Source organism: Elaeis guineensis, chromosome 13, assembly GCF_000442705.2.
Source record: "Elaeis guineensis isolate ETL-2024a chromosome 13, EG11, whole genome shotgun sequence".
Classification (NCBI taxonomy): domain Eukaryota; kingdom Viridiplantae; phylum Streptophyta; class Magnoliopsida; order Arecales; family Arecaceae; genus Elaeis; species Elaeis guineensis.
Window position 1 is genome coordinate 63,158,426 of NC_026005.2, and position 12,514 is coordinate 63,170,939.

The window sequence follows — 12,514 nt, forward strand, 5'->3', positions numbered from 1 at the left end:
GAGGTCAAGGAGGGCCTGGAAATAGGAACATTATTTGCTAGACTCTTTTCTTCTATGTTTTCTAACCGTGTGACTTTGTCTGCACCCGATCTCTTCCTTCTCGGAGGAGAGTCCGGGTTTTCTTGTTATTTTTTGGTTCTCTTTAATACATACCGTATTTTCTCCTTTTAATAAAAGACAAATGGCTGCACTTACAGCCTCCATGTTCCCTCAAGACGAAAAAAAAAAAACACAACCACAAGGTAAAGGTGTATTTCCGACCGAAACATTACCAAGCGCATGACGAAGACTTGCCCAGAAACGATCCACTTTCCTAGTGATTTGCTTCCAACTGGTGGACGTACTCCTCGGCTTGTTGCCTCAGTAAGAGAGAGGAAACATTTTCTTTTGTAATAATTTTCACTAATTAGCTGGCTCCAAGATTCATACAAGCATGCAAGAAGTCTCCAGCACCACTTAGCCAAAAGAACCTTTCCATAAGAACCTCCGAATTTTATCAGTCTCAGCACCGAGTGGGGAAGAGAGAATTGAATCAGTTATCAGCAGCCAGCAACCTGAGGCGTTATATACAGCAATGTTGAAATTTTAGCAGTGTATCTATTCCCGCCGGAACATTCTTTCATTTTTCTCCCGTCAGAGGGTCCCCCTTTCCATGAAGCATTCAACAATTGCCAACATAGCTTTGTTCCCTCTATTTATACCCATGACTTAAAAAGGGTGCTCTTTTCCAGCTTTAACCAATGGACTCCAGATGCCTGCTTCTGTAACAATAACCCTAACAGGGGTGCAATTTTTATAGTTGCATGAAACAAAACAGAATAAACAAAAAAATCACTCTCCCAGCCTTTTGGCCAATTGATAGGATAATAAACTCTAGCAGGGCAAAACTAATATTCATAAGTATTGATTCAAATTATAGAGAATTCAATCTCCACAAAGAATATATCTTTAACAATCTAAAGAATTCATTTGCTATGCTATAGTGCTTTCACAAGGTTACCAACCTTTGTCCAATAAATTTCTACAGAGCAGAACATCAACAGGAAAGTATAGCTTGAATATATTGATAAAAGTAAAATTTTACTTCAGCATGAAGGTAAACGTTGTTGATGGAACTACAGATGCCACAAATCCTGAAATGACTTCCTGTACTAGATGGAAGAGCAGGCACTGAAGTTCTGAGAAATCAAAACTGCATCATTTATCTGCCTGTTAGTCCATTCAGAAAATCATCCCATAGTGTCATCAGCAGAATTCTCTGGGCTGCTCCTATGCTTCAAAGCTAAGAGAAGCAAAGCCAAAAGTATCATTCTCAAATGCAAATTCAGCAAGACAAACTACTGTGATAATTTCTCACATTTAATGAGCGAAGCACCTTGAGAGGAAATAACATTACATATCTACCAGAGATCAAGTTATCTCCAAAAATAAAAGAAAAACAGTAAGAAGAGGAAAAACCCACCCACATCAACCAATTATCCACACTGATCCAAAACTTCAACAAGAAAATGTCAGCAGTATAATTTATTGCCTGTAACTTCTGGACCCAACTGAGAAATTCAATTTTCACCCTCTGTCCACGGACCGTTCATGGCTTGAGAGCGAGTGCGAGACCAAACTTGGGAGCCCTGTCCAAGGCCTTGGTGTCAAACTCACCAGAGACGGTCAAAATTGACTTGGGCTTCAGCTCATGCTGTAGAAGTGCTGCAAGCTTCCCAGAGTTCTCGAGCTTCGACTTCACAGTTGTTTGAGGATCAATGACATATTGCCCTCCAACAGTGAATGTGTTTTCATTGGTAGAGAACCTTCTTGTAACTTCTCCAACCACAGCATTCTTTTGCATCTCATCCAAATGGAAAATATATGAAGCTCTGAGTGTGTCTCCCATGTCCGCCCTAGTAAAAAAATGACACAGGAATTCATTAACAAAATTGATCAGCTTCAATATCTACCCTTGTATGGGATGTTAATGCTAGAAAATTTGAAAATACACTAAAAACTCACAAAATTATGGAAGCACTATAATCCGGTTTTCCCAAGCTTATTCCAGCAGTGTATTTGGTAAAAGTTCCTGAAGCTGTGTCAAAACCAGCCTCTGCACCAAACGCAATGCCATCGACACCTATTGTCCCAGAGAGGTCAACAACAGGTGATTGCTTCAAGGCCACAGCAGTGGCAACACTTGCATGGTCATGGAAATATTGAATCTCTAGCTGAAAAAAAAAAAAGAAAAAAGAAAAAAAACAACAACAACAACAACATGCTTTTAGAAACCAACTGTTGGCCCTGTCATAATCCTCCTAAGCTTGAAACAGTCAGTACCTTTCCAGAATTGTAATCTGGCAGCTTAAAAGAAGCAATAGTTTTCGTAGATGGCAAAATCTCTGACAAGGTGAGAGTTGTTGAGATCTGGTATACATGGAAAAAAGTACTTATTTAAGATTGTTGAACAGTCCACAGTTTAAATAACAGTAAGAAGAACAGGTGGCCGCAACAAACATTTGAATTTGTGTCGACTTTCACATCGATAAGGGTGTTTTTGTACTTGTATTGTGTACCAATGTCAAAAGAATAAAGTCCCCCTTTCTTCACAGCAGCAGAAGTAAGGCCCTGAAAATACGCCAGACAAGATGAGGTGTCACTTTCCTATTAAATCTATTTATAGGGAGATGATACAGGCGCACACAACAGATGATAACAAAACAAGAAAATGAATGTGAAATTGTCAGATTAATCAATGACTGCCAGCAAATGAATAACTAGTTATTGATTAACAAGGACATAAGAAATCTGATGACAACGACAAAAGCCAAAGCTACATCATTATCATCAGGAAAATCTAAGCAAATAAGAAAATCCGTTATGTTTATATATATAACCACACAAGAACAGTACCAAGTAGTGATGCATGGTACAGGGCTGCATCCCATACCGACACATTGTGTGCTAACATCAATTTCTGCCAGAATGGCACAGTACCACTCGTACCATCCTATTCTAGTGGTTTTTAAAACCTGGTGCGCATACATGCACACGTGCGGGCATGTGTATAGTAGAGCTACTATGTAGGCACCCATACATAGTCAAAATAAGGCCAGCCCAGATGACATAGAACCTAACATCGATAATCCAAACCGTTGGATGACCTACTACCTTTAAGTTGCTTACGGTCAGAAAGTCATGCTATTTAGAGATCCCTACCCTATACATCTAAGTCAAAAAATATGCATTGTTCATGTTATTTAAACTGTCCAATTTTTATACCAAGATGCATAAATGATGCATATGCCAGGAATATCCAAATCAAGATATGCTGAACCGGTACCGCCGGCCGTATCAGCCGACCGGCGGTACGGTTTGATATGATTTCGTACTGTACCGAACCGACGAAGGCAAGCGGACCCGAACTGGAAGAAGAAAAAGAGAGAGAAATAGAGAGAGGAAGAAAAAAAAGAGGAGCCGGCGAGTCTGCCGGAGGGCGCAATCCACGCGCGCGGCGCCGCGGGCGTGAAACAGGGACGTCGCCCCTGTTTCGCGAGTTTTTTTAAAAAAGATAGTTTTAAGTGAAGCCGGCAAATAGTTTGCCGGCTTCATGATTTTTATTTTTTTTTTTAAATTCCTTAAGTTGGCAACCCAGTTGCCGACTTCATGAGTTTAAAACCAAAAAAAAAAAAAAATCGAAACAGACAACTGTCTGTTTCGAAAAAGAAGGGGGCAGAGCTGCGAAAGGGCTCCACCCAGTCGACCGCCCTCAGGCCATTGGCGTCGGCTCGCCGGCCACAGGGAGCCTCGCGATGGAGGTGCCGTCCGTCCGGTAGGTCCCTTCCCCCCGAGCCCTCCGACGGCCGCAGCCAGCCACCATCGACCTCCGACGGCTCCCACCTCCCTCCCTCTCCTCTCTCTCTCTCTCTCTCACTTTTTCTCTTTTTTCCTTCCGTACCGCCGATATATCGAATTTACCGACTGAATCGTGTCAGTTTTCCGTCGGTCCAGTACGATACGGGGTATACCGACCGATTCAGCACGGTATGGCAAACGCTGATCCAAATCATAATTTTTTAACAGTAAGAAATCTCCAAATCATGATTTTTTAATAGTAAGCAATTCAAATATGGAGGATCACATCCAATGGTTCAAAATAGTGCCAGAGCCCACACACACAATGGCTCAAAATATTGTGCCACAGCCCGCCCACACGCACACACGCACGCACACGTACGTGCACATGCATGCACACCCACACACATCCGCACACGCATGCCCACGCACATGCACACAATGGCTCAAAAAATTGTGCAAGAACCTGCCCACATGCACATGCACACGCACATGCACATGCATGCGTGCACACGGACACAATGGCTCAAAATATTGTGCCAGAGCCCACCCATAGGCACACGCGCGCATGCACACACCCACCAAAGCCCACACACAATGGCTCAAAATACTGTACCAAAGCACAAACACGCGCGCGCGCGCAGATACACACACACACACACATATATATATATATATGCATATATGCATACATACATACAAGGTTTTACATCCCAGTGGGAAGGGAGGCGTCCCAATCATCCTGTCCCGTTCCTTTGAGAAAACGGGATCAAGATGGGCTCAGGACTCCAAAATCCATCCAAAGAGAAGAAAAAGGAAAAAAGAAAAGGAAGAAAAGATGAAGAAAAAAAAAATGAAAGGCAAGAAGAACAAAAATAAAAAAAAGAGAAAGGAAGAAGAAAACGAAAAAAGGAAAAAGAAAGAAAACGATAGAGGAAAAGAAAGAAAAGAAAGATAAAAAAATAAAAAGAAAGAAAAGAAAGGAAAAAAGATAGAGGATATCCAATGGTGGGATGCATGACTGAGACTGCTGTCAGGACGAACCAGCCCATTCCATGGATAAACTGGGACACCTTTGTCTCATGGGATTTAAAACCTTGTATACATATACACACATATATACATACATATATATATACATATACACACATATATACATACATATACACACACACAGAGACTAAACTCGGGTCAATTGGATTTGGGAGGTTCCCCACCATCCGATCTACATGGATCTCCACATAGCAAAACAAAAGTTAACCGCTACTTTTCCGTCCGTTTGAGTTTGACAAAATTGAAAAAAAAAAAAAGGGCCATTAATGCGGATGAGATCGAAGCTGAGTGTTTGATACAGTTGGTGACTATATATTCTTCCGCTTACAACAGTAACATTACTCTCGATCCTTATATTTTAGACTATCTCACTCTTAATCTGCAAACCTCAGAATTTGAGATGAAACTAGGTTACAGAAAAAATAGCTGTTACCTATAGAGTCTACTACAAACTTATGACCACCATTAGCCCGGGGGTAAAGTTTACCACCACTAAAGGGGTGACTACTATATTTATCGCTAATTCCAAGATTAATTATTTAATCCCCAAGGCACTGAAATGGGAAGATATAAATTTGCTAGAAAAATGGACTCTCGAGCAGGCAATCGAGCCCAAACAAGCTTTTAGCCTTGAAGCAGAAAGAATAATAGAAACTTCGAATGGAAATGTAGAGGTATTATTCTCATCCAGTAGAAGGATTATTCTTGATAAAAGATTCTCTACATCAGACATACCTACTTCCGAGAAGGAGAAAGATCAATAAGGATCTGAATCCTGAAACATAGTTTATGCTATGTATGAGCCTTCGAGTTCTAATCAAAATCTCCAGACAGTTGAGCTTATCAATTTTCGGATAAACAAGGAGCTACTAAATAAAGATTTTTACTCTGAAAAAACAGAGAAAGAAGTGGTTCTTTGAATGCTATAATGAAAAAAAAGGAAATTCATTCGGAGTGTCTAGTATGCCCAGATGACTGCCAAAGAAAGAATTTGAATGGTTCGATAAGCATTATCCCAAGGGTTTTGAGGACATTAGACCATACCAAGTACGAGTAGAAATGCTCAATCTAATTGCTAAAAAATGGAAAACTTGGAGAGGCCCAAAGATCGAGTCAGTTCATCCCTCCTTTGAAGCAATCCAGCTTGATGGAGGAATTCTTGCTAGTCCTTTGAAGGTGTTCGATACAGGACTTAAAGAAACCTAAAGTAGAACACCTAGAGCAGATTGCTAAACAACAAAATTACACAAATCTTGCTCTTCAAACCATAGGACAGCAAACCGAGGATTGAAAATATCTTCTTAGAAAAGGGGGAAACCGGAAAAATCATTCACAGGTTTCCTGAAAGCCAGAAAATAAAGCAAATTATAATGCCACAAAATGATGGCGATAAGGCTTCTTCTAAACCAGTTCTCCCAATGTTCAATACTCAAGAACTGGATCCAGAGGTCAAACTAGGACCATCCTTCTCTGAGGAGCTCATTAGCCAAATCAGTGCTAAAATGACTTCTCTTACTCTCAAGGATTCGAAAAACCATCGATTCTCTGAGCCTATCTCGTTTAGCCTTAAGGAGACGATAAACTATCTCTCCACTGGATCTGATAGAGATCTAGACATCTCTAATGATGAAGAAGGCTATTCCTCAAAAAAATCCGATAAAAAATATATTGAAGAATCTGAGGATGAGATAGACGAAATCCCGAAAAACACCATGGATTGAAATAGAAATAGTTTTGAGATTAACAAGATCTCAAGGCATAAACCAACTGTTCAAGCTCCTAGGATAAAAAATTATTATCCTCGACCCACTTATGCAGATTTGCAATCAGAAGAAACCCCTAAAACCGCATCCGTCGTTCAATTCGACGGGAAAAATCTTGTCGAATGGAACCTTGATGGATTTATAGAGTATCAATTATAACAATGTGTCATCAAATGATAATGTATTTTAATGCCTGTAAAGTCCATGGAAACACAAAAAGAACAATTGTTATAATGATAACAACCGGCTTTTCGGGGCAATTAAGAGGTTGGTGGGATAACTATCTCACTGATCAATAGAGACAAGGAATTATAAGTGCTGTCAAAAGGGATCCAGATGGAAACTACCATCCTGATCAACCCTCAGACGCAGTAGTAACCCTTATAATAAATATTATTTATCATTTTATAGGAGATTATACTGACATATATCAGAAAATTAGAGAACAACTAATAAATCTTACATGTAAATCTATGTCTCCCTTTAGATGATATAAGGATACTTCTCCAAATTATACCAACTTCCAGATCCAAACCAGAAATTCTAGAAGGAAAAATTTATTTTTTGACTACCACCTTTGTTTACCGAGAAAGTTAGAACTAAGTTAAAAAATGAAGGAAATGGTACCATTAACTATAGTCGGCTAGATATGGGCAAAATAGCCCAGAAAGTTCAATTAGTTGGATCTGAATTGTGTAATGATTTGAAAATTAAAGATCAATTGAAGAAGCGGAAAATGCTTGGAAGAAAAGAATTAGGGAATTTATGCTATCAATTCGAATTCCAATTAGAAAAACCCTATCATAAAAAATGGAAAAAATCAAAAGAATATAAAAAGAAATATCATGATAGGAAATCACAAAAAATTTCTATGAAGAGGAAAGGATTGACTACGTCGAGGTTATATTCAAGGTCTCACCCAAGAAAGGGTAAAGAAAAAATCGAATATAAAAGAAAACTACTGGTTTGCTACAGATGCAACCAGGAGGGACACTTGGCAAACCACTGCCAAAAGAATTTCAAAAGAAAAATTAGAGAGATATCCGAGGAAAAAATCTTGAAAGATATCAAAGAAAAATTGGAAGATTTAATAAGCAGTTTGAATCTAGACTCGAATTGTAAAACCAATAATTCTGAAGAATGTTCATGCTATGAAGAGTCTTCTGATTCTGATCATACTAGTGACAAAACAGCCTTAGTATTATCCAATGAAGAACAATTCATTATGGACCTGATCGACTCTCTAAAAAATCAAGAAGAGAAACATGATCAGATAGAAAGATTTTTTGCCCTAATAAAAGGTCAAAAGTCTAAGACTCCCCCAAACCCGGTAGAGAACCAGGAGTTTTACTCAATGAATGAAGTTTTCCAAAGGTTAAGAAGACCCAAGGTAAACCTAGCCTTGATGATCTGTCAAGGGAACAAACCCTAATGAAAACAAAAATAGCCTTACTTAAAGAAAAGTTAAGGTTATCAGAAGAAATTCTTACCAAACAAATGGTAGAACACATGGAGCAAGAACCAATCCTAGGAACCCCTAGGAAAGATAAGGCTCTAGTAATCGAAGAAAACACTTCGAAAGATTTTATAAGATCAATTGAGCATTATGTAAAACATAAATAGATCTGTGAAATCTTATTCAAACTTAAAGGAGGATATCGGTTTAAACACAAAACCCTGATAGACTATGGAGCTGATGTAAATTGCATCAGAGAAGATTTAATTCCTTCTGAGTATTTTGAGAAGACAACTCAAAAGATTCAGACAGCAAATGGAGGAAGTCTTAGGGCAGACCATATGATCTCTGACATTCATGTTTACGTAGGAAATATCTGCATACAAACATCCTTCTTACTGGTTAGAAACCTAAGGCAAGGAGTTATATTAGGAAACCCCTTTTTAACTCAAATCAATCCTTTTACCGTTATCAAAGAAGAGATAACCACTCAAATAAATGGTCAAGAGGTAAAGTTTGAATTCTACTCTGATTCAGTAGAATCACTCTTCAACCAGCTAATGAGAAGCCATTGAAAATTTTGTTTGCGACCTATCACTCCCTTATGAATATTTCATGATTATAGATGTAGATAACATTGTTAAAGCTTTAATAAATAATAAACATTGGAAATACTTTCCAATTGTCTATGGAATAATAGCATCTGAAAGAATTATTAAAGTGTTTTATGTAAAAATCCAACTTTTAGTATTTAAAATAGATTGTAATCAGATTTACCCCATAAAGTTTAGATCTTCTGATAAAATTAAACTACAAAAATACTCAAAATGCCTTATCATGAACCTTTCTGAAGATCGAACTTTCTTTGGTATGCCCTTAAAAACCCAAAAAATATTTTTGGCTTTTTTTATTAGTTTCATAGAAAATGTGTTAATATTTCTCATAGATAAACATTTCCATCAAGTCAGGGAACTGGGTCAAAATCTAGCAGTCTTGTAAAAAGGTAAGCTATCCAAATATCCGATCATATAAATATTTGAAAAAATTAAAACACTCACGATTATACTTCTTTGACAGGAATCCCAACAAACCTCAGGAGAACATGCTACCTGAAATAAGCTATGAGAAGGGCAAATTGCTAAACTCAAAACCTCTTCAAAATTTAGCCCCCTTTTCTTCTTCTATGGTCAAAAGAAAAAAGGTTCAAATGTTGGAAAAAGGCACAAGAGGTTCTGATTCCAGAACTTCAAGATATCATCTCTGACAAAGTAATCCAGTCCTATGAAGTCAAAGAAATACTCAGAGAAGTTCATCTCAACCTCATAATGGATTGGTGCTGGCCCAAACTCATGATCCCAGAAACTAATGTTTATCCCCTGGAAGTTATAATCAGAGCCATGCACAAAGGACTTTTCAAGCTGACTACTATTGACTGTGCCTATCCAGTTGAAATATTTCCAAAAGTAGTCTCCCATGTACTAAAACAACTTGGAAAAAGGAGGAGAGCTGGACATAATAATTTTCAATGGAATTGAAGAAAGAGGAATAACGGAAATCATTGATCCCTTTCAAGTCTGCTATATTACCTCATTCCAAGAAAGAGAATATGAATACACTCTTAAAGATGATCAGTTCAAGCTTATAGAAGAATTTGATATAGAAGAATACATAGTCACCAACTATATTGAGATCTTCTAGGTGGCTAAAAGATTTCAAGAAAAAAAATGCTGGATGGATGGAAGAATATGGGTAGCAACCGACCTACCTATAACTATTCCTGAGAAAGAAGGAAATTGGGACATTCTACTAAACCCAAGAAACTATCCTGAAAAAATTCAAAATAATCTTTGATATCCCAAAGGAAGCATTACAAGTCAAGAATAGATGACCTACTCTCCCGAGTATGACCAAGAACTTGAGCATCTAAATTCACAAAGAACCAAGAAGGAACTAGACAACTTCAAAGATGTACCTGACTTGGCACAACTCTTCCATGAGAAAGAAGAATGAACAAAAAAAGAGAAAAGAAAAGAAAAAATAGAAAAAAAATATTTTCTACTAATCCCTCTACCAAAACCTAATAGAAAAATTTTCTTACAGATACCACTTTAACTTTAAACCAAGAGCAAAGATAACGAATACCATGGCAAACCCCTACAATGACACCACGAGATTCACTGACAGCAGTCTACATCGCTGGCACCACTCCAACAACTGTCTAGACAAAACACTCCCTAAAGACAATCAACCAAAGCTGCCAAAACAGACACTCAAGATGTAACATGCAACAACCTACAGAAGGATCCCTGTTATGGCATACAACAGCCTACAAAAGTTTATTCTTGATGTGACAAAAAATCGTCTACAAAAAGATTCCTGACAGTACAATACATCTACAGAAAGATTCATCACTAAAGCATCTACAGGAAAAGAAGTCTGACACAAAAAGAACTCCAGACCCAACAACTTTCAAATCCACAAACTCCAAAACAAATGAAGTCCGTTCTGGATTCAAGCAACTAAAAAATCCGCAAACTCCAAACCCAGTGAAGTCCGCATAGCCCCTTCCTCATCTATAAATAGAGGGAAAGGGTTCACTTCGAGGAAGGAGGCAAAATACAAAGGCAGGCGACATTGGGCGAAGGCCTTCTCCCTTTCTCTTCTTCCCTTCCTCCATCTTCTCCCTCTCCATCTTCCCTTCTCCACCTCTCATTTCTCTCCCCATCACTCCACTTCCTTCCCATCTTCCACTGAAGCCATTAGCCACTCCTATCCTTCCATCTATCCACCAAGTCTTAATCCATGCTTATCCACGTTTTCTTCCTTCCATCAACAAACTCTTCCCTTCTCTTTCTTAATCCCATCATTACCCACTACATCCCTTTCCATCTCATCTTCTCTTTTGTTTTCGACCCATTCCATCTCCCATCCACAGATGCCTTGCCGTTTAGCCGGATATTAACCTCCATTATTATGTAAATATTTGTAAATAGTGTGATTAGTATATATTAGTAAGTTTGGTGTGAGATTACTGTATATAAAGTGTGTTTAATCTACTTCAAGCTTGTAGGATGTGTATTTCAACTTCTGCAATTACTATGTAAATGTGCTTTTCTTTTGTAATTACTGTTTTTAATTTTGTTTATGTATAGTATTATAGCTCGATACAGTAGCAGAAATCACTGTTCAGTACTATAGCATACTGTAGCTAGGTACTATAGCTAAAATCACTATTCAGTACTGTAGCCAATTACTGTTGTAGAAACCATTGTACAGTAACTATAGCTTACTGTAACATGTACTGTAACACGAGAATAAACAGCTCAAGTGCTAGAAACTGTAGCTTGTTACTGTAGCAACAAGGATGAACAGCCCAAAGGCCGCAGATTGCTCTAAAAAACAGTGCAATCAGGGTAAACAACCCTAAGGCCTGAAACTAGCCACAGATTGTTCTGAAAAAATAGTGCAATCGAAAAAACCATCCTAAGACTGGGAAATTGTATTATAAACAATCGTACAGTTTAAATTATACAGTAAACCAATAGTACAATTCTTTATTTAACTCCTTTCATTTTAGTTTTTATATTAGTTAGTTTACTAACTTGTTTAATTTTTGCTTATTTTTAAGTATGTTTTAGTTTGTCCACATGTTTGTTGCATGATTAGCTCATTTGGTTTATCTGCATGCTTGTTGTATGCTTGGTGGTGTGTTTTAACTTATTTGTATGCGTGCTTGCTTCTTGGTTTAGTTTGACGTGTTTGTTACTGTAGTTTAAGAAGTAATTGTTTATCTGTCCCTTTTATCTGTTATTGTTGTAAACTCCTCTTTTAAGTCCGATTTGCATTATAAGTCTTGGGTTTCGAGCTATTGATTATATGGTACAAGCGGATAGTATCATATACTTGAGAGCTTGTCTCTTTAGGGTTTAACTGGAGATGGCATCAGCAGACGGTGGACTCCATTTAGCTTGGTTGATCATAATCGAGATGGTATTGTGTATCGGTAGCAGTGAGGGATTGATTAATTTCTCCCCAGCTCGGCTACGACCGAGGCGCATACAGAAAAACTAAAACATACTTAAAAATAAGCAAAAATTAAACTAATAAACTAACTAATATAAAAACTAAAACGAAAGCAGTTAAATAAAGAACTGCACTATTGAATTACAGTACAATCTAAACTGTACGATTGTTTACAATACAGTTTTCCAACCTTAGGATGGTTTTTTCGATTGCACTATTTTTTTTAGAACAATCTGCAGCTACTTTTAGGCCTCAAGGTTGTTTACCCCGATTGCACTATTTTTTCAGAGCAATCCACGACCTTCGGGCTATTCACCGTTGTTGCTACAGTAACACACTGCAGTTTCTAGCACTTGGGCTGTTTACCCTCGTGCTACAGTAA

General features: G+C 38.0%; 1 protein-coding gene across 1 annotated transcript in view; it reads right to left on the reverse strand.

Annotated features, from left to right (window-relative positions):
• Positions 1–1,327: 1,327 nt before the first annotated feature.
• Positions 1,328–12,514, reverse strand: part of LOC105060689 (mitochondrial outer membrane protein porin 5) — a 34,629-nt gene continuing 23,442 nt past the window's right edge. Inside the window, exons 3-6 of the mRNA XM_010944492.3 lie at positions 2,500–2,610; positions 2,323–2,409; positions 2,005–2,213; positions 1,328–1,895 (exon numbers count right to left, since the gene is read on the reverse strand). Of these exons, the coding sequence (XP_010942794.2) occupies positions 1,589–1,895; positions 2,005–2,213; positions 2,323–2,409; positions 2,500–2,610 (714 nt within the window). The 3' untranslated portion in view covers positions 1,328–1,588. The remainder of the gene's footprint in view (positions 1,896–2,004; positions 2,214–2,322; positions 2,410–2,499; positions 2,611–12,514) is intronic.